Source organism: Indicator indicator, chromosome 1 (assembly GCF_027791375.1).
Source record: "Indicator indicator isolate 239-I01 chromosome 1, UM_Iind_1.1, whole genome shotgun sequence".
Lineage (NCBI taxonomy): Eukaryota > Metazoa > Chordata > Aves > Piciformes > Indicatoridae > Indicator > Indicator indicator.
The window spans coordinates 118,528,191-118,549,396 of record NC_072010.1 but is presented as its reverse complement, the minus strand read 5'-3'; the positions used below and the strand labels follow the sequence as shown (position 1 = coordinate 118,549,396).

Below are 21,206 nucleotides of genomic sequence, written 5' to 3'. Positions count from 1 at the left end.
AGCAAGAGGCAACTCTTGCTTAATGAAAGTAGGATAAACAACATACAGGGACATTGCAATTTTTCTTTCAAGGATCTTGTGAAATAGTGTATTCCTTTGAAAAGAGAAGGCTAAACCAAACATTAAACAGTGGCAAGTTTCATCACTGGCACATTTCTTCTTCCAGTAAAAATTGTGTATTGTTGTTGTTTTGTTTTTCTCCTCTTAAAATCACAAGAGTAGTTTTGGGTTGGAAAAGAGATCAGAAAGTCCAACCATTGACCTAACACCACCATGGCCATTAAACCACTTCCTGAAGTGCCATATCTACAAATTCTTTTAATACTTCAAGGATGGTGACCCCACCACCTCCCTGGGCAGCCTATTCAATGCCTGACTACCATCTCAGTAAGGAAATTTTTCCTAAACCTCCCCTGGAAACCAAGCTACATATAAGAAAGTCCTGTTGAAATACATAGAGCTCATCTTATACCAAGGTCTATAATTAAGCCAACATGCAAGTATGCACACATGGTCTAAGCCTACACTCTTGAAGAAAGGCAGGGAAATGGTGCTGCTTCAAATCTCAACCTCATCCCCCACAGGTAATTGTCAGACTTGTGTGTTGTGCCAACATCCATGAAGATCAAGCCAAACTCTTTGGACCTACCAGACTTAAAACCTGGTATTTACTTTTCGTTATTCTTCCTAATGTGGAAGAGTACATTGGAAAATTGTATTGGCTTTCACGTGTGTCATAAAATTTTTATTGATTACCTGAAAGTTTATTATAGCTCAAGTAAAATGACTAACAAAAGAACATGCCTTTATTTTGTACACAAGAATTGGTGCTACATCATACCTCTCAAGGCTCTTGCACTTTTCTAAAACATACTTTTTGTGTAGTTTTCATAGAATCATAGAACAGTTTGGGTTGGAAAGGATCTCCAAAGGCCATTTAGTCCAACCAGATAAAGAAATGCTTTCAGTATCAATAACCCAAAAACATGCTTCTAAGACATTGTTCTAAAAGGCCATGTTTTCTTTATATTCTGTGGTTTGTAATACTGTAAACCCAAGAGACAAATACAAATTTTAGGAATCAAGCTAACTGACTTCATAAAACAACACAACTCCTATTTTACAGAGCGCAAAGCTACTGCTGCAGCAGTCCCAGAATAAAAACTGTTACAGGTTAGGTAACACGATGATGTTTTTCATGTTAACTTAAGCACTTCAGTTTTGCAAGGATCTCAAGATTGATTTTTGTAGTCTTCCTGTGCTACCATTTCTCTACTGACCTATTCCTCCCTTCTACCTGGTGTAGAAAACCTACTTTCTACCAGCACAGGAGACAGAAACAGAGGGATGAAGAATGATAGGCAATTACCAATTCTATCATAATACCACTGAGCATCTTCTGCAAACATCACTCCAGCCCACCTACACCTTCACAACTTGTCACAACCTGGTATCCTGAGCCAACCAGTGGGCAGTGGGGGAGGTCAAAGATAACTCTTAATGGAAGTTTTACCATAAGAAAACAATGGCTTTGCTATGTTTAAGTACAAGTACTTCTTTATTTCATATATATGTGAAATTCTACAAATTGACTGCACATGCCTGTTGTATATTTTGGATTTAGTTTTTTCTTCAGCAGTTCTTAATATTGACACCCCTTCTCTATTCCAAGAGTGGAAAGTGACCAGAAAACAAATACAGAAGAACAAAATACACTAAAAAGTAGTAATAACAAAAATAATTCTGACTCTTATTTACAGTATCTTCATTAAAAAACTTCTTTCAACACGTGGCTTCAAAGTATTCCAAGCACAGATATATTCAGGACCTCACTGACATTATTAACCAGTTCTCACCCCAATTCACAGATTTTAGTACGTTAACAAACATTTTACAAAAACAAGACAAAAAGGGCTTTCATCAGGAAAAGAAACATAAGTAACGTGTTCTCTTACAATTTAAGTTACACTGAGTTGGCAATTTCCAAATAAATTTTTACCACAGTATCTCAAGATTATTGAACTTCTGCAAAAATTGCAGAATCCAGTAAATTTTTTCCTATATTCATTGTTATCTTACTGCTTATCCTCATTACTGAAACTTCCTCAGGTTTAGAACTTACAGAACTAAGAAAACAGCCTTCCCATAACATATATGTATTAACACCAAGTAAAACAACCTTTAAAACAAGTTGAGAGCAATGTGCAGACCTCCCATAAAAAAATATTTTAAAAAAGGATAGAACAAAGAGTCCAAAGTATGACAAGAGTGCATTGTGAACCTTGCAATGCTTAATCTATGTACAATTTTCAGTAAAGAAAGCACTTCTTCAAATCATACCTCCATAACTTTACTGATGTAAGCATGTTTTGTCCCCTTGGTATCAAGAACAAGAAACCAATTAATCAAGAAATCAACATTGTCAAGTTGGTATAGTTAAAGGGTACACCAACTGTGCTGTGGATGGCACTTTGTCTGTCCCATATTTTCCCCACTAACTCATATGTAACTCCATCTACACTGTAAAGAAGAGCTTAATTATGCCACTATGAGGGCCATTCATTCTTAATGAATACCACTGCATAAAATTCCTATCTTAGGTTTTCTCCCTCTCACGAGGAGTAACTAGGAACTAAGCTCGTCTTTATTAATCTCCTGCATAAGATAATCACTGTCAGAATCCAAGTCAGCTTCATCTCCTGATGTTCCATCTGCCAGGCGTTTCATGCCCCGCTGTTGTGAAACTGCCAGTGCATATTTAATATTGTAGATATTCCACTCACAGCTGTAGAAATAAAAACAACCACGTTAGAGACAAGATTCCATTTCAAACCCTCAAATGAAAAAAAAAAAAAACCCTCTAAACCAAAACTGACTCAAAACTTCTAAAACCACACTATCTTCCCTCAAACTACTCCACTCTTTTGTGCAGGGTTTGATTTAGACTTTTCAATGTAGTGATACATACAGTTTTGAAACATCCTCAAAGTGACGCTGGATGCTTTTCTGAAGGAACTGGATCACAGGGAGCAGCTTCACTGACCTTGAATGGAGACATGCAGTATGTATTTACATAGGGAAATACAGATCTTTTCCATGCTCTCAACATTTTATCAAGCATACATTTTAACTTCTCAACTTTTAAAGATAATACTAAAGAATGAACAAAAAGCTCTTTGTGTTTGACTCTCAACACAAGTAATTGAGTGATTATACTCAACGCAAGTAATACATTGCCAGAAACAATTTGTTTCTAATATCATACTGCAGCTTGAAAACCTAATTCTGATTGCTATAGTGCAGACAGTTCCTTCCAGGTACCACAATACTTTCTCAAAAAGGAAGGGTTTGTTTTAAGTCATTCTCTTCTACTTTAACAGCAATAAAAGGAAAAGATTTATTCCAGTCATTTCAGTAACTAAACCAGTAATACCCATGCTGAAGCAAGAAACAGCTACACAATGCATTTGTTTTCCAACCTGCAGGACTGCTTTCTCAGATTAGCTCTCACTTAGCCTGTTTTAAATTTATGTAACTGCATATTTTTCTTCCCAAAAGTCTATAAACTCTATACTACAGGTGGGCTGAATTTAATTCACAGACTAGGCCCATGCACTTTTAAAGAACTATGTAGGAAAGCAGATCACTAACAAGTGAAGAGTGCATACTATAATCACAAGCTAAGCTGATAGAAAAGCAGTAAGCACCTGTACATCATCTTTCAGTAATATCAATGTGTAACTGTTTAAAAACACAATTACCAAAATCTTACTATCACCCTTGAAATTGCTATGCATTTGTAGGCTAAGCAAACTATGCAAAGCTTTACCTGTAATATTTGAAAAGTTTATAAAATTTATCCTTGCAGATCCTATTATGCATTCCAATTCTATCATACACACTTGTTAGAATTATGGAATCATTTAGCTAGGAATAGACCTTTATGATCATCAAACCCAAACCATAACTTGGACCATTATTAAAGAAGCTGTAAAAATTAAATAGTTTTAACTGTGTACCCATTATCTAGAATACCAGTAAATGTTAAGTAAAAACCTCAAATTAAGTAGTTTTAATTGTGTACACATTATCTAGAATATCAGTAAATGTTAAGTAAAAACCTCAAAACTGACAGGTAAATAAATTTTAAAATGCTTGTCAGTGTTTTGAATTTCAAAAGATCACAGAAGCATAGAATGCCTTGGGTTGGAAGGGACCCTCGAAGGTCATCTTGTCCACTCCTCGTGCAGTGAGCAGGTTGCTCAGAGTCTGTCAAGTTTGACTGTATTTGTCTCCAGGGATGGGGCCTCCACCACCTCTCTGAGCAATGTGTTCCAGTGTTTTATGACCCTCATTGTAAAGAACTTTCTCCTAATGTCCAAAGATCTCACCTTGTTTTCAGTTTCTGTCCATGCATCACGAGCAATTTATGTGCCCAAATAAGATAGAACTCTAAATGGCAAGTTGTCTCAAATGCAGAGGCCAGAAACTCCAACACTTTCTCCACATACAGGTCTGGGAGTGATGAGCAGATAACATGAACTGCACAAAAAGGAAAAAAGCCCAGACATCAGAGTTGAATTACTATTTAGAGTAATATTGAAAAGACCACAGGAAAGCATAAGGGGGAAGATGAAGAAAGCACTGTCTTACAATTAAACATCAAAGAGTTGCCATTTCAAGATACACTTCAGGACACATTTCAGTCTCAGGAGGAATGCCTTTGCTCCTTGAGCCTTCCAGTTACTACTGTATTTAAAAGCAAGAACTTAATTTCCTCGTTCCCCAAGTTGTTCCTCCTAACACAATACTTTCTTCTTCAGAACTCTTACTTCCACCCTTTCCTCCTCTTTTGGTGTAACAAGACTCTGTTAAAGTCTTGTTATTTCTGACTTCATATCAGTTTCTGTATTTGGTGTAACCAGTTATGTGCAATGATCAGAGACAATAAAGAATACTCGAAAAGACAGCAAAGCCATCTGCTCACAGAGGTGTCCAAGTGCTGTTAGCAATTGTGCAACACAAAGCAGCATGGCTTGTATGCATTCAAAATAATCTCACATGTAAGTATCATGACCTCATTATATTCTCTCTCAAAAATAATCCAAATTCTATTCTCTGCAGTCATCCCAACTGGCCTGTGAAGTTTTCTTCTTTTAAAGACACAAGCACACATTATGCTGTTAACTGAATGTGATGGTTTGCAACTGTCTTTTTAATTTTTCCTTGCAAAGTTCAGAACAGAGAAAGTGAAAGAATGTAAATAAGTCACTATTGGGTGTAAGAAATCAAAATACTGATTGTTCTAAACACTTCCATTGGATAGATAGAAATGTTTAAGAACTATTACCCAAAACAAAGTGGGCATTCTGCATTCTGGGCAGTTGCTGGGCTGTCTGGCTGCTGTTTTCTTCTTCTCTTCTGGCTGAAGATAACACACTGACCTTGGCAGCTAAGTTAACAACTTTCTGCTTAACTAACTCTGCTTTTCTGTCCAGGGAGAGTCTGGGGGGGAAGCTCCTGGGAGAGAGGCCCCTTTGGAGGGAAGCAAAGGGAGATCAGTTGTGCTTTTCTGTTGATTGTATATATTTGTAAATGTTGTGACTTTTGTATATTTGTATATATTCATTCCATTTCATCGTAGATTGTAGACTCTGCTTGTAAATACAGCTTTTCATTTGCTTCCAGACTGGGCTAGCCTGGTTATTGTCGGTGGGGGGGGAATTTCAGCTCACACTGACACCCTGGACTACAGCACCTGAAATTTCCATGCCTCATCCCCTGCTCCTGAGGTTTTGGTGCTATTTGCACAGCCATGCCTGTGTACTTGGAGTCTTGGTTAACTTCAGTAAGAGAGAATTAAGTTTTGCCAGACAGAGGCAAACACCATTATGCCAACACAGGTATGCAAAAGATTATTTGCCCTGATATGCAAAATTATCTGGCTTGCAATCTCAGTAGTAAAGTAAGAAAATCTTACAAAGCAGTTGGCTTGTGACACATCTGACTTCAGACTAGAGCATGTTTTGACTAAATAAAAGGTATAACAACAGTGGGGTAAAGCTAAAAAAAAGAAAATATAAAGTTACTATGGCAGAGCTGTTAATAGAGTTATGAAGTTAAATAGAATACTGAAAGTTTATTTTTAAGGTCACGTCTACCATACATAGGTAATGAATGTGCACACCAATTACCAAAATAATGAAAAGAGTGCTAAAGAATGACTTCAGTAAATGTTCTCCAAAGCTGTGACATCTTATCCGTTTCTTTTTTTTTCTGATGTCACAATGGCAACAGCATGATCTGTTTGGCTTGTGTGAACAAAGCCCTTGGAAGGGACCATATTTACATTTGTTTAGAAGGATGAATTTAACAAACACTATAAAGGAATAAAAATCATCACGACTTCTAAGGGCTGACACTTGCAGAGTGCTTACTGGTCATCCTTCATAGTACAATCCAGTATCCAGTTAACTGCCTTTATCATGCAGGAACACTGCTAACTCATCTCAAAACACTTTAAAGGGTGCTGAGCCCCTCTAATACCAGCAGCTTCTGAGAAATGACATCCAAGAGCATCAGCTAGGTATCCAGACCTGATCAAATTCTATGCTCAAAAGTCACTAGATGAGCATGCAGTAGACTGGTAAAATTAAATACAAGTAAACACCAAAATTTACTTTTTTAACAAAAGACCATCCCTTCCTCTTTAGTCTTCAGCTACAGTAAAGTGTTCTTAAATACTGTTGTTATACTCCACCCCACAAATATCTCCAGGAGTTGAACTCTCTCCTTTACACCTCATTTGGCTTCCACACCTACTTAGAGCTAGCTCAGCCAAACTTCACAGAAGATCCACCCACCTTCACTGCTAGGCACAGCCTCTATGGCTTCCTGAATCAGTTTCTTTTCATTCAGCTTGAAGGCCATGATGATAGCTACAGTATATTCCTTCTGATGTAGTTTTTTGCGTATATTGTTGGGTGTAATATCAATATCCAGATCAAAAGGATCAAAAATTAGCCCAGAATCCAGTGAGTAGATAAGAAGACCCTCTGTGGTGGTGGCTGCCCAGCTTCGACCTAGAAAAGAAGTAAGAGTACGTAAGACCAAAGCTGGAAGTGTTTCCTGGAATGGAAACAGAAGAATAATGATAAAGAGATTTCATGTTTTACAAGCAGGTAAGACTGAAAGCTGTGCATCACTGAAAGAGCCATCAGCAATGACAGTGTTTGTAATAAATAACAGCTGAGAGTGATGTACGCTTAAGTCTCCTAATGATAGGAGAAACTAGACTACAAATCTAGCAGCACTGTGTAACATCTGGAGAGACCATCTCCAAAGGCAATGCCCTACTCTTTTGCTTGTTTTCCATGGAATAAAAAATCCTACACTAATTGTCAATGCTTACCTGTAGGAGAGAATCGCAGGCAAGTCACTCTTATTTCTGGTTTGAAGTGTCGATAACTCATGTCACCTTAAACAGAAGTTCAGAAGTGATGTAACACATTAACCAAGAGCTCACAGTCAATATGCTGTTACTATTATGATGAAAAAATAATGTGTAATATGCCAAAACCTGAGAGAGTTAAAGTCCAGGTAAGTAAGGGACACTCCGCACTCAAGAGCTGAAGTGGTGCAACTGAATTTTGCTCTTTGAAATTAAATCAGGACTTCTGGGTTTCCTAAGTAGGAGACCACAGTATTTCCTGTTTCTTGTTGCTTCCATTATGCAAAAGGACCCACCCATACATTAACTGGACACTTAGAATCATAGAATTGTTAGGGTTGGAAGGGACCTCAAGGATCATCCAGTTCCAACCCCCTGCCGTGGGCAGGGACACCTCACACTAGATCAGGTTGCTCAGAGCCACATCCAACCTGGCCGTAAAAACCTCCAGGGATGAGGCTGCTACCAGCTCCCTGGGCAACCTGTTCCACAGCTTGTGCAACAAATCCCTGCAGTTACAGAACATTCAGATAATCCTAACTTTAAAACTAAGCTTAACAATTCAAACCCTTCTTTTCTCTGGTATCAGCTCTACATTAAAGGTTTTGATCCACATAAAGCTAGCAATAATATAGCAAAGCCAAAAGCTGTACCTCTTTTTACTCCAGGAAGAGGAATGGCAACACCATCTTCACCTCCACCCCCTTCATCAATCAGAGCCATGCTGCCAAATTCAGTCATTTTTCTCCGATCTAAGTACTCCTGGAAAAACAAATCAGTTGCATTCACTTACACTGAATCTCCTCTCAACCATCTGTATTAACTGAAAACTATGCACAACATTCAAGAGTTACCCAGAAATCCCATCCCTGCCCTTTCTGCCAAAAGCTTCCCCACAAGCACTGAGAAAACTGACAATTTCACAACAGCAGGCAATAGTGTCCAACCACAGATGAGAAAGAGCCTATTTCAGTCTTAGGGCCTCAGAATGGCACAGGTCAGTTTAGACTGTGGCTTCGTATCATTAGAATGTTATCCTACTTAAGAGCACCATTCCATCAGATGCTGCCCTCATTTTCCTCCCCTTCAGGTTCTGTAACTTCACTCTGCTAACATGAGGGCTGTGTAGCCAGATAGCTAATGTAAATGATGTTTTAGGGACCTCTCTGCCCCTCTTTTTAAGTCCCCTCCAGGGATCTTTTCTGATGGCTCACTTCTGGTTCCCTTATAAGCCACGTGTTGAGCTATGCAAGCACAATAGAAGGCAGCAGAGAAATGAAAGCTGCTTCACAAACCACCATTAATGAAATACACTTGGAACCACAGCTAAATACTACCTGAAATGAACACTGGACCAATCACCATTCTTCTAGGTAAGGGTATGTTACAAAGGGTTACTGGAATTTTCTCCTTCTGATGTTTTGCATTTGGCAATATGCAGAAACCAAACTTGTAAAGGTCGGTGATGCTAAAATTTCTCACCTCTTTGTTAACATGAGCAGCTGACATACAGGGAAAGTATAAAATAGTGATAATTTATATGTATCTTTATATATATATATACACATAAAAAAATATTTTAAAATAGTGATAATTTAAATTTTCTCTTCAATTTTAACTCAGATGCCAGCTGGCTTAACTATGCTTAAGAGCTCTGCTCATTCAATACTAACACACTGTTATTTTGCAAGATTTTAGTAAGATGAGTGTCAGGGAATTACTTTTGTTCTCTTAAAGATTATTTCCTTACCACTCTCCTTCACAAAACCAAGAAAAAGAACCTGTGTTGAAAAAAACATTCATGAATGAAAAATACTAGACTCCTGTGGTCACATACCTCCATTGCGTCTAAAGAAAAGTTGCATGAGATTTCAAATTTTTTTATAAGAATCTGTTCCTTGACATTATATATACAGACAAATTTTGACAAGCCACCTGCCAGAATAGACTGACCATCTGCTGAGTAGCACAGAGTAGTAAAAGATCTAGCAAAGGAAAAAGAGAAAATAGTTATTTTCATTGCCACAGCTGAGCTACAAGACATGAGTGCAATGTGAAGACACAGAAGAATAATCATTCCATGGAAAAAGTGTACAGTGTACATCTTCATTCACATACGTGTATTTAACACACAAAATTGTTTAGCACAAACAAGTACTTGCTGCTTCACTATGAATTACAACTTAGAACTTCAGCAGCTTTTGAAGTACTTCCATACTTCTGATTCTGAGTCACAGCTCAATGACCAAGCTCTCAACTATACCCAACACTAAAGATAGTCAGAACTAAACTAATGTCCTGGCATGTTTGAGAGGTCATCACCAAAAAAACACCCCATTATTTTTAAGTTATTGTTCCTCTTTTCCATTTTGTTTTGAGTGGGAACAATGTGGAAAAAAGAGGGGCTCAAGGGGAAAAGAGGATGATGAAGCATGATTTCTATATCACCCTTTTTGACAGCACACAATTTCAACTTGCCTTTAAACATTACTTCGCATGTGTAGTAATCTGTTAATAAAACCCACAGCCTATTTGCATTTTTTAAAAAATGTTTCTAGTACCCACGTAACAAGATATCCACTTAAAACCCTATCACATTTATCACATTTATTCCACATTTATTCAACTGACAACTTGTCATGAAAAGCCTAATATTATGCTGATAAACAAAATTTAATACTGATGAAAAAGACCAGATGCCCAGAATGATGCTGACCAGTGGGTGAACCTAGCAAAAGACAAAAAAGGATCCATCCAGATGTCAAATCAGGCATCCTTTTAAAATCAAACATCAGAATCAAAATATTTGAACAGCAGATGCACTCTGAAATCTTCACAGAAAAGCTGAACAGAAAAGTAATTCAAAAGCAAAAGGCAGGTGGTGCACTACTTTTACTGCAAGCTCATTTACTTACTTTCCCTTAGCTGCTTGTTTGGCAGTTATTTTATCAAGCTCCTTCCTTCCCATCTGAAGATCATGCCTTCCTTGAATTGAGCCAATCTGCACTGCATTTTCGTGATCCCAAAATGTTATCTCTCCATTCAAAGCTGCAACTGCAAGCTCCTGGCCATCAGGGCGGAAAGCAACAACAAGAACTGCAAAGAATTCAATTCACAGTTAAAAATGCAATCAGATCTTTTTCTAAGAATATAGTCTGTACTTTTTTTTCTAGGATCTCAACTACCAGAAAAAGCTTAAGAATAACAAATATGACAACATAGTTTATTATAAAGCTAGAATTAATGTTAATTAAAAAACAGTTCTTGCACTGTTAACAAAGCACTACAGAGAACTACCTCAACTTTTGGATTTCATTACCAAGAATAAGTCTTGTCTGCATTGGACATGTTCTGTTATACGTTCTTGAAATACTTCTGATAATACTTTGATATTTATTTAAGATGAAATAAAGTTTACCATCTGAGTTCAGTATCAGTGTCTCCTTGGTTCTCCAGCTGTCCAACATATCCCATAACTTGACAGTTTTATCCCAAGAGGCACTAGCTAGAACACATTTCATTGGGTTAAAGGACAAACTGCTGATGGGGCCCTCGTGACCTGATAAAACCTAATAAAAGAAAAGGTAACATGGAATTAGATGAAAGAAACTGACATTCATGTAGTCTGCATTCAGAAAACACTAAATATAGCAATGAAACCATGCCTAACTCGTCCACATGTGCTTGACATGTTGCATAACACATACCAGTGATTCTCAGCTCTTCATTCTGAGAATTTAAAAAAAAATTCACTGAAGTGCTGCCACTGAAGAGGCATCTATAACCACTCCTATGCATGCACACTGTCTCTTTAGAGACTAAGGGTTAGGAATAGAGGGTGCTTTTTAGTCCCCCTTCTAACAGAACAATCTGTGAAAAAGCAAGTCATCAGTTTGAGAATTCAGTATGTCCTGCAGTTGAAAATTTTTAAGAAAGAACACTAATAAAAGCTATGACTCAACGAGTTACTCTACTTGTACAAGATGGACAGTAACACTTAAGAACTGAAAACAGAAAATGAGTTTGATTTGCTCATGAATAACGCTGAAGAGAATATTACTAGAATTAGCAGCAAGACAGCGGAGATTTAACTTACTAGTCTTCTCTTCCCACACAATAAAAACTTACACAAGAAATCATGCCCCTGCTCTGCTCTAGCAAAACTGTCCACAAAATCTGTGTCAATCTTAGGACAACATCTACAATTTCTTCTCTACCTGCACAGAACACGTAGAAAAGAACATCTCTGAACAATTATTAGTGGAACAACTCTCATGCCCATCTGTTAGCTCAGCAATACTGGCGTTACTTCATCAGTCAGAAAAAGTTCATTACTCAGAACTCTAATTATTTCCCACACAAATCCAGAAGAGCCTCCAACAAGAAACCAACAATTGCTGAGAGGAACAATGTAGCTCCACTTCTTGACTATAACAAAACACCTCATTTTATATTAAAATCCTCCCACTTACATAGATACTAAGTAACTTTGGGATTATGTGTTAAATTCTATATCCTTACATCTAGCAGCCTCCCACTCTGCATTGACCAGATGAATATTTCAAAGGAATCCTGGGAACCAGCTGACACAATTTCACCACTGGAGTCCACAGCTAAACACGAGAACTGACTTGGTCGAGGAGATGTAAAGGTACGGAAATTGCGGTATCTGTTGTAAACATGAACATAAATTATAAGAACATTTTAGACAGATTTAAACATATGTTTTATGAACACATTTTTTAAAAAAATATTTTACTTGAAGTCTTTTAAGCTATCTACAGAAAATATATGCTTTGTATCAAATTAGACACAATGCTCAGCTTGATTCCAACCTTCAAAAAAAAGTATTAACACCTGCAGGAATAGCAGTCAAAAACACAGAAACAGAAGAGCTTTCCTCTATCACATAGCATATATCCATTCTTCAGAAAACACATCCATTTCTGTACACAAGTTGTATTATAAACTGTGGCAACGTGTTATTAGACAGGTGCCTTCTCCTAGTTCAAGTAGTAAAGCCAGAAAATAATCCTACTGGGTTTACAGCTTCTCTGAGAAAGTTCTCCCAGACTTTTAGGGGACTTGAGCATCTTCCCTATGGAGAGAGACTGAGAGCCCTGAAGCTGTTTAGTCTTGGGACAATTAAGACTGAGAGGGGATCTCATCAATGCCTATAAATATCTGAAGGGTAGGTGTCAAGTGGAGGGGGCCAATCTCTTATTTCAGTGTTGCACAGTAATAAGACGGATACAAACTTGAACACAGAAGATTTCACCTCAACATGAGGAGAAACTTCTTTACAGTGAGGGTGATGGAGCGCTGGAACAGGCTGCCCAGAGAGGTTGTGGAGCCTCCTCCTCTGCAGACTTTCAAAACCCACCTGGATGCATTCCTGTGCAGACTGCCCTAGGTGATCCTGCTTTTTGTCAGGATTTCTAATTACTATCTAAACCTGAATCAAAGGCAGAATCACTGAGCAGTACTTGCACTTGTGCAGCTTCAACTTGAAATGAGCTATCATTGGTTTGCTGTATTTTAGGGGAATGAAAGATGAAGACTCAATTAGAAATGAAAGCTTTACAGAGAGCTGCTTACCTGTGTAGATCAAAGGCACGCACAGTTCCATCTAGGGAAGCACTCAAAATGACATAACCATTGGAAGTAAAAGTTACAGCAGTTACACCACTGGTATGTTCTGTAAAAGTGACAAAACAAAAGCTGCTTGAAGTGTTCCACACTTTAACCTGCAATGGAGACAAGAAAAGCTTTCTTAGAATCAACATCTTGGATTCAGAGAAAAAACAAGGTAGCAGGAAAGTTAGTCCCAGAACTCTGCAATAGCATGAAGGACTTTCAGTGCTACCAGTAAGGAATTCTGTGCAAGCAGGGCAAACAAGACACAGCTTATCATTAAGCCCTTAAAAGCATATGTAACATGAACATCTAAATGGGGACAGACACAAAACAAACTGAAACAAAGTTGGTGTTCAAGGAAAGATACAGCACTTGGAAAGCATCTTGGCTCCTAAGCTTTGGACTGTCCAGGAATAAGGCAGGTGTCAAACTAAACCAACTGTGAAGACATTCCAGAAGTTGCAATTGAGATGGTATTTTTATTTTTTCTTTAAACAATAATGTTGTACATTCAGCTATTTGCAGTTTGAGGCTTCTGTGGTTGGGCCAATTTTAAAATCAAATGGCAGAAACCATAAAGTGGCAGATATTTATTCAGAAGTTCTGATGGGAAGTAAGATACTATCTGTGTCCCATTTACAGACCAGATTGTGGAGTTACTCTACAAAACATCTTTAAAAAAAAAAGGTAAGGTACATGTACACATAGCCTATTATTTCAACACAAATCATCCACAAAGCTATTTCTTCTTTTAAATAAAAAGAAAAATCTTTTTAGGAATTGTACTTCTATAAATAATTTTTATTTAACTTCACATCAAAGCTAATTACTAAAAGGGCATGAATTTGGGTGACTGAAGCTTGTTTGCGCCAAAATACCATGGAACCATCGCAAGCATACACAAATTAACTTTTGATGAATGATTTATTTTTGTGTTTATAGGGACTGTATCTATAATAATTAAACAATTGTTTATAAAACATTTTAAAAGCATGATGCAATTTGTAGAGGATACCAATAATAGAAAAATCAAAAACATTTCAGAAAAGTGGAAAAGTTGTGACTTTATATTGAGAAAAATATGCATCAGTTATAGTAACAGTTTTCCACGTAAAATGGAAACTCAAGCTGCTTACTATGTTATTAAGACTTAAGTCTTAATTTCAGGAGTAAGAATTCAGTAATGCTGCCTCACTTACTTTCCCATCCTCCCCTCCAGTTGCTATGTATTGTCCATCTGGAGAATATGCTAATGAAACCATGCTGTTGAAATGTCCCTGCTGCTTCAGCACATAGGATTCGCTTTGCCACTCCCACACCAGGAGCTGACCCAAACCTGTAAATGCATGGAGAAAGATTAACCAGAATTATGAATACAATGACCCTGCAAATGCAAGCCACAAAACACACAACTGCAAGCACTGTTGAAAATAAAAAGTACAAACAAACAAACAAAATCATGCAGACAGGTTGCGTTATGTATCTATCAATCCTAATGAAAGTCCCTTCCCTTTTGTAAGGTCAAAGCAACTTTCTTCAACAATCAGGAGCTGTTACTAGGAGTAATGTTCTCAATACTACAAGACCAATTGTCATCAACCAGCTGATAAATGAGCTGGAAAGAAAAGGAGGGCTACATATTGAGATAGAATCTTAGTTACCATTAAAACCATTATGGACTGAGTGGGAATGCCAGAACATCCAGAAGCCTTGTAAAACGGCACATGCAACAAGCAGCAAAGAGAGTCTGAGCCCAGAACGAAAGATATGATAAACTTCAAGGGATATGGGCTTTCTCCTCTAACTCTGCCAGTTTTCATATATGAAGCATGCATATTTTCCCTTGTGAACTTAATTTTTTCCTGAATCACAAGAATTATGTGAAGAGAAACTGATGAGGGATACTTGTTTTACTGTATCTATATACTACAGACATGAGGCTAGAAATTATTAACAAAACGTTAACATTTACAGAAATGTTAACATAGATTCAACATTTACTTATATTCAAGACAGGCAAGAGGAATTTGGTCTTGCATGCCCACAACATTCCTCATTTTTCCAGGAATATGGACCAAAGAAATTTACCAACCTGAACATCCAAAGGCAATCCAGTCACCAGTACAGTTGATAGAAATAGAAGCTATCCTTTGGTCTGAAATACTGAAAAAAATTTAATCCAATAAAAAAACCTTGAATCTTCCTATCTTGTGTGGTAAAATTTCAAATCTAGGGTAAACTACCTCTGCTCGATCAAGCTCCTTGATTACGTTAGTGATAACTTCTGTATCACAGTAACAGCCACATACAAATTCTTCACTTTATTATACTTGAAAACCATCAAAGAGACAATACTGCCTTATTTGGAATGAAGATCAAGTATCCATATCCCAAAGAAAGAGGTACTTGTCAGCATAGACTCAAATTCCCTACACTCAGGGAACAAAAAATTGTACAGTGAAATTACACATTCTTTAGTTAGCATCATACCGTGATGGAAAAGAATGGCTGTCTTGTTTTTCAGCTTAGAGACAACTTACAGATAATTCTATGTATTTAGAACTTTTTTCAAATACTTTATTTTCTGAAAAAACAAACAAAGAAAAAAAAAAAAACCCAAACAAACTAACAAAGTGAAGTCCAAAGTATTGAAGAAACAACTTACTGCTCGGGAGTTCCTCAATCAGATTCTCACTTTTTCGTAGTAAGATAGGTAATAAATTCTGTACAGCTCCATTCTGTAAGTCTAACTATGGTTGTCCCTTGCAGGAAATTACAGTGCTAAACAGATACTCATGCTTTAAGATTTTTGTGCTCTGATTATTCATCCTTTGCTACTAAACATGGTGTGGTCTCAGTCAAACAAATGAGAACCTCCTCCAAAGCAACATACTCCCCACACAAAACCAAACCAACCAACAACCACCCTATACCTCACCTCAAGGAGTGGATCAGATTGAAATCTGGAAGCTCATGGAGGTGAAAAATTCCAGAGGCAAAACCAGTGACTAAAAGGTGTGTTTTCTTGTGATAGGCTGCAGATGTCAGGTTATTAAAATCTCCCTCTTTGTTGAAAAAATACCTGACATCAAAGAGGTAAGAAAGAAACAAATTGAATGTGAAGATTTGCTGTTACAGTTGTATTTTTAATCTAGGCCAAGTATTTTGTTCAAGGTATCCTGTAATAAAACTAGACAGCAGCAATTTCAGAAATTACCAAGTATACGTACTTTACATAGCTCATGAAAGCTAATTCTTTTCTTTTCAATGTTTACAGCTGCTACAGTAATGTGACTATGGAAATGACACCTGTCCACATGCAATGAAAAGATAATCTCAGAGAAACTGCACTGTGCACTTCTTTTTTATCCTCTAATGTCAATATGGATGATTATTCTTCTACATGTGAGTTCTCTTACAGAGTAAGGAATGAAAGCAACAGTCCTATATATTATGTGTCTAGTGAGGGTTTTCTGTTTCTTTGTAGCTGTATCTCTTAGTGGAATTAAACAAGTAAGCACCACATGATAATCAAATAAAAGAACACCTGACTGGTAACACTATCCAACAGTTCGATACTCTAAATTCCTTCAGCCTGGGAAGTGATGCTCACTAAGGCTAATTGCAGCCTGGGTTGGGATAGGATACTTTCTTGACACTTCCTTTAGAGAGACTTGAGAGCAGAAGCTTGATGTTAGGAGTTACAACTGGCCCCTACACGGATCCCATCACCGCACTGACGGGAGATTGCCTATGAATGTGTGGGCAAAGCTAAAGGATATGATTATCTTAAAACTGGATTATTCTTTGTAAGCCACCTCTTGCCATGTCTCTCATTACACTTGTTGAGCCTCAAACAACAACACGTCCATCTGAAGCCAGTACTTCTTACATTATTAAAATGACACTGAGTTGCCATTCTGAAGGTATTGTCCTTCATAGAGTCAAGGTAAGACAAACAGATATTCCATCAACAGAGATCTGTAGCAAATTACTAAATCCCAGGCAAGTTTATACTGCTCTGAATGACTGACAAAGAGTATAAACACCCCAACATACTAAATCCTCCTAACAACTATCTTTGGAAAACTGAAAATTACTTACTTTGCAACACGTGAGTATTTAACCTTATTTCTAGCCTCTTGTTCATTTGGATTGGCTTTTCCACGAATTTCTTCACCTTTTGACTCTTCAAGAAACTCTTCTTCATTTCTTGCTGCACTATCTTCTGTAGCCGCATCTTTACGGGGCATGGGCTTCAACCCATCGAGCTCTGTATTACACTGCCACACACAGAGAGCTGCATCCTGGCTAATTGTGTACAGCTAGAATGCAAACACAGGAAAGTATGATTATTGTGCCATATCCATGTTTTTGTACTCTGCTGTCTTGCTATGAAGATAGACTTGTAGAAGGGTTAGCACTCTTAAGTTAGAAGTCTGTATTGTATCATTAGGGTAATATATTACTTAATTTTCTAGAAGCCCGAGTGCTTTGAGCTGGAAAGTTCACTTGTCCTGAGAACTGGTGATTTATTTCACTTGTCCTCAGATAATTTTTTAAAAGACTGATGGCAATTTGCTTACCAGTTTGCACTAAGGTAGTAACTCTATTATTTTGGGGGAGCAAATCTGAGTAACTTACTCTCCTTCTAAAGTTTACTTCTTTACACATTTGTGGAACTGTAAGCTCCCAAACACAGCAAAAGAGTTGAGAGACATATTACCTATGTATTTTCAAAATTCTGAGATACAGGTGAGATTCTATTTCCATGTTAAAACTCAAGAATGTTGTGTGATTATACATACATCCAGACTGTTCTCTTCAAAAAAGCAGGCTACTATTATATCTTTATGCCCTCCAAGTGCATAGTAGATCAAGTTTGCCCATCGTTCTGCACCAAACACCCATGTAGACATGTCCTTGCTCCCAACTGCAAAACATCTAGAAAAGAAAAGGCAATCTGAATTAGAATACTGGTTTACTAAATTCTTCATTGGGTGAAGAATGTTCTGAGCAGGAAGACACCAGCCACCACTTTATACGTAATTTTGCACACAACAGTTGCAAACTGATGTTGGCTGCTCTAGCAAAGGTAGATGGGATTAAATACATTCAAAAGAGCTCAATCATGCTCATATTTCTAAGGTAAGTTCCTTTTTTGAATAACTAGGTATTTTCAAGCAAGCATCCAGTGTTGATCCCTAGTACAAGCATATTTTATTCATTCTAGTCTGCCTAATGGTATTTTTTTAAATTCAAGATACAATGAGAAACAGAAGAGCCAGAAAGAATTTTTAAAGCTAGTACAATACCTCAGAGCAAAGAAAATAGACTGCAACATCCATATCAATGTTAACATGAACAGGTAGACAGCGTTTTAGTTTAGGGACTCACTTGGAATCATCAGTCCAGTCAATACAAGTTGTTTCATCATATGGACCATAGTAAGTTTTGTCCAGAACAAATGCATTAAATTCTCTTTTCTTCCCAGGAGCATGGTACATAAGGGCAACATGGTCTTTTGTAATCACAAACTTCCTGTTGCATAAGGGGGAAAAAAAACACAATTGCACATAAAGCTGTTAGAGCACAATTTTTCAGTACAGGCTATATTACAACAAAACAATGTTCAAAACATAATTACAACTAGTTTACGGGGTGGTTTCTCTTATTTTGTTCTAAAGCACGTTTTACCTACTTGCCATCAGGAGAAAAGCTGACACTGTGAACTGGCTTGTGAAAATAGAACTGATGTAACACACACTTCCCAATCAAACTGACAAGCAAGGCAGCTCCCTCTGTAAAGACAGAATAAGAAGGCCCGTAGCAATAACTGAGTTCCAAAAGAAAATATAACCCTATCAAGCTTAGTTAATTCCCTGAAAGCAGAAGGAGAAGTACCTTCACGGATCACAGGATGTTAGGGATTGGAAGGGACCTCTGGAGAAGTTCGAGTCCAACCCCACCCCTGACAGAGCAGGGCCGCAGAATCTTAGCGCAGGCAGGAGTCTTGAAAGTCTCCAGAGGAGACTTCACAATCTCTCTGGGCAGCCTGTTCCAGTGCTCTGTGACCCTTACATCAAATAAATTCTTTCTCGTGTTTAAGTGGAACTTCCTGTGCTGTAGTTTACACCCATTGCCCCTTGTCCTATCACAGGCACAAGAGCCAAGAGGCTGTCCGTTCCTTCCTGACACCCAGTCCTCGTATATTTATATACATTTATTAGATCCCCTCTCACTCTTCTCTTCTCCAGACTAAAAAGCCCCAGACCTCTCACCCTTTATTCATAAGGCATGTGCTCCAGTCCCTTAATCATCCTTGTAGCCCTCTATGGACTCGAGATCTCAAGCAGATCCCTGTCCCTCTTGAACCGGGGAGCCCAGAACTGGATGCAGTATTCCAGGTGGGACCTCACTAGGGCAGAGTAGAGGGGAAGGAGAACCTCCCCTTGATCTGCTGGATGCACTCTCCTCAATGCACCCCATGATACCACTGGCCTTCTTGGCCACATTCTTCAGAAACTTTTCAAGACAGTGCACTTAATATTGTTAAGAAGAAAACCTCGATCAAAATTACAAATCACTATCTAAATTCTGTAAACAAGTTATTTTAAAATTCTGTAAATTAAGGTATTTCCCCCCAAAATGTTAACACAGTTTTTAAAGCAGAACACTTCTAATTTGTGTTAAGGTTGAATACTTAACAATACATACTTTCTCTTCCTAAAGCTAGATTTTTCTTTCATTGTTTTATAAAACAAATGCCCCCTCTACGGAAAGTACCTTCATCAATGAGAATGGCAAGACTTCCATCTGGAGACAGACCCACACACACAATATTCAGCCGTGTAGCCAATGGGAATGTCTCACATTTATTACTGCAAGAAAAATAAGATAAAAGAGTAAACTGGATACAAGGTTGTAGAAAGAAGTGATCTTCAGTATCACTGAAACACAATTTGATGCCTATGTTAAAGCCACACAATCAACTTAGGTATAAAACCCTCACAACTTTCTTTAGCTGTCACAATCCCATAAACATCAACTATGTAAGAGATGGGCTCCTAACCAGAGTACCGGCACAATGAGCATCACTGACTCCTCCGGCTTACTGGGTTTAGGCAGGTGACAGTCTAAACTTTGCCATAGACAAGAGGCAGTGCAAGGCAGAAGCACACAGAAACCATATAATTAACCAAACGCAAACCATTTCCTCCCTTCTGTGGCTAAAGCGCTCATTTATGTACTTTTTATGCTATTCTCATGGACCTAAGTACAGAAAATCTGCAATGTGCAACATCTCAACGATTATTTATTCTACCAGGCAGGCTTCTACCTTTAACGGGAAGCCAGCAACTTGTCAGGACCTTTTGGGCAGGTAATCCGTTCCTGCGATCCGCAGCCTATGCAGCCGCACCTCCACACCGCGCAGCACATTCCTCCGTTCATGCGGGAGCCGGCAGGGCACAGAGCATCGTTCCCCCCGCGCACTACCCACGCTGCGGACTTGGCTGCCGCCCTCGGGTCGGGCTCCGCAGCCACCTGTGAGCTTTATCCCTCATCCCCAAAATCGCGCTGGTAACAACAGACCCTTTCTCTTCCGTCCCCGGCGGCTGGAGGCCTGGGCAAGGGCTAGCGGAGGGCTAGGCCGCGGCCCTGAGGGGGTCCGAGGGGAGAGGCAAGAGGCAGACGCTGGAGCTCGCTTACTTCTTTAGGTCGAAGAGGGAGATCCTGTTCCCGACGGGGCTGATGAGGGAGCTGCCATCGCGAGTGAAGCTTAGGTTCCCGCGACGGTACACAGTGCCCAGCAGGCCGGAGAACTGCGGAAGGAGAAGGGGAAAACACAAAGGGAAGGGAGGGGTTAAAGGAGCTGGGAGAGGAAGACAGGAGCTGCCTGCCGCCCGCCACTCACCCGGTACGCGAACTTCATGGCGGCGGCCCCACGCGAGGAGCGCGTGGAGCTACTGCCGGCAGGCGCAGCCACGGGCCACCGGCAGGGCAGAGACCGGCGCGCGCGACCCTGCGCATGCGCCCGGAGAGGCGACAGCGGCTTCCCGCCGGGGGCGGGGCCGAGCCGGGCCCGTTGGGTTGGGAGCAGGCGCTGCTGGTGCGGCGG

General features: G+C 38.9%; 1 protein-coding gene across 1 annotated transcript; it reads right to left on the bottom strand.

Moving 5' to 3' along the window:
• Nucleotides 1-2,593: 2,593 nt before the first annotated feature.
• Nucleotides 2,594-21,020, bottom strand: PWP2 (PWP2 small subunit processome component). Its single transcript, XM_054381133.1, has 21 exons — nt 21,003-21,020; nt 20,798-20,910; nt 19,874-19,968; nt 18,789-18,888; nt 18,485-18,628; nt 17,896-18,031; nt 17,192-17,412; nt 16,026-16,169; nt 15,180-15,250; nt 14,287-14,423; nt 13,049-13,197; nt 11,972-12,119; nt 10,869-11,019; nt 10,366-10,546; nt 9,288-9,435; nt 8,104-8,212; nt 7,412-7,477; nt 6,864-7,082; nt 4,392-4,542; nt 2,969-3,043; nt 2,594-2,785 (listed from the first exon to the last, which is right to left on the bottom strand). Exons 1-21 carry the CDS (start codon nt 21,018-21,020, stop codon nt 2,626-2,628), a joined length of 2,736 nt encoding a protein of 911 aa, XP_054237108.1. The 3' UTR covers nt 2,594-2,625.
• Nucleotides 21,021-21,206: the final 186 nt, after the last annotated feature.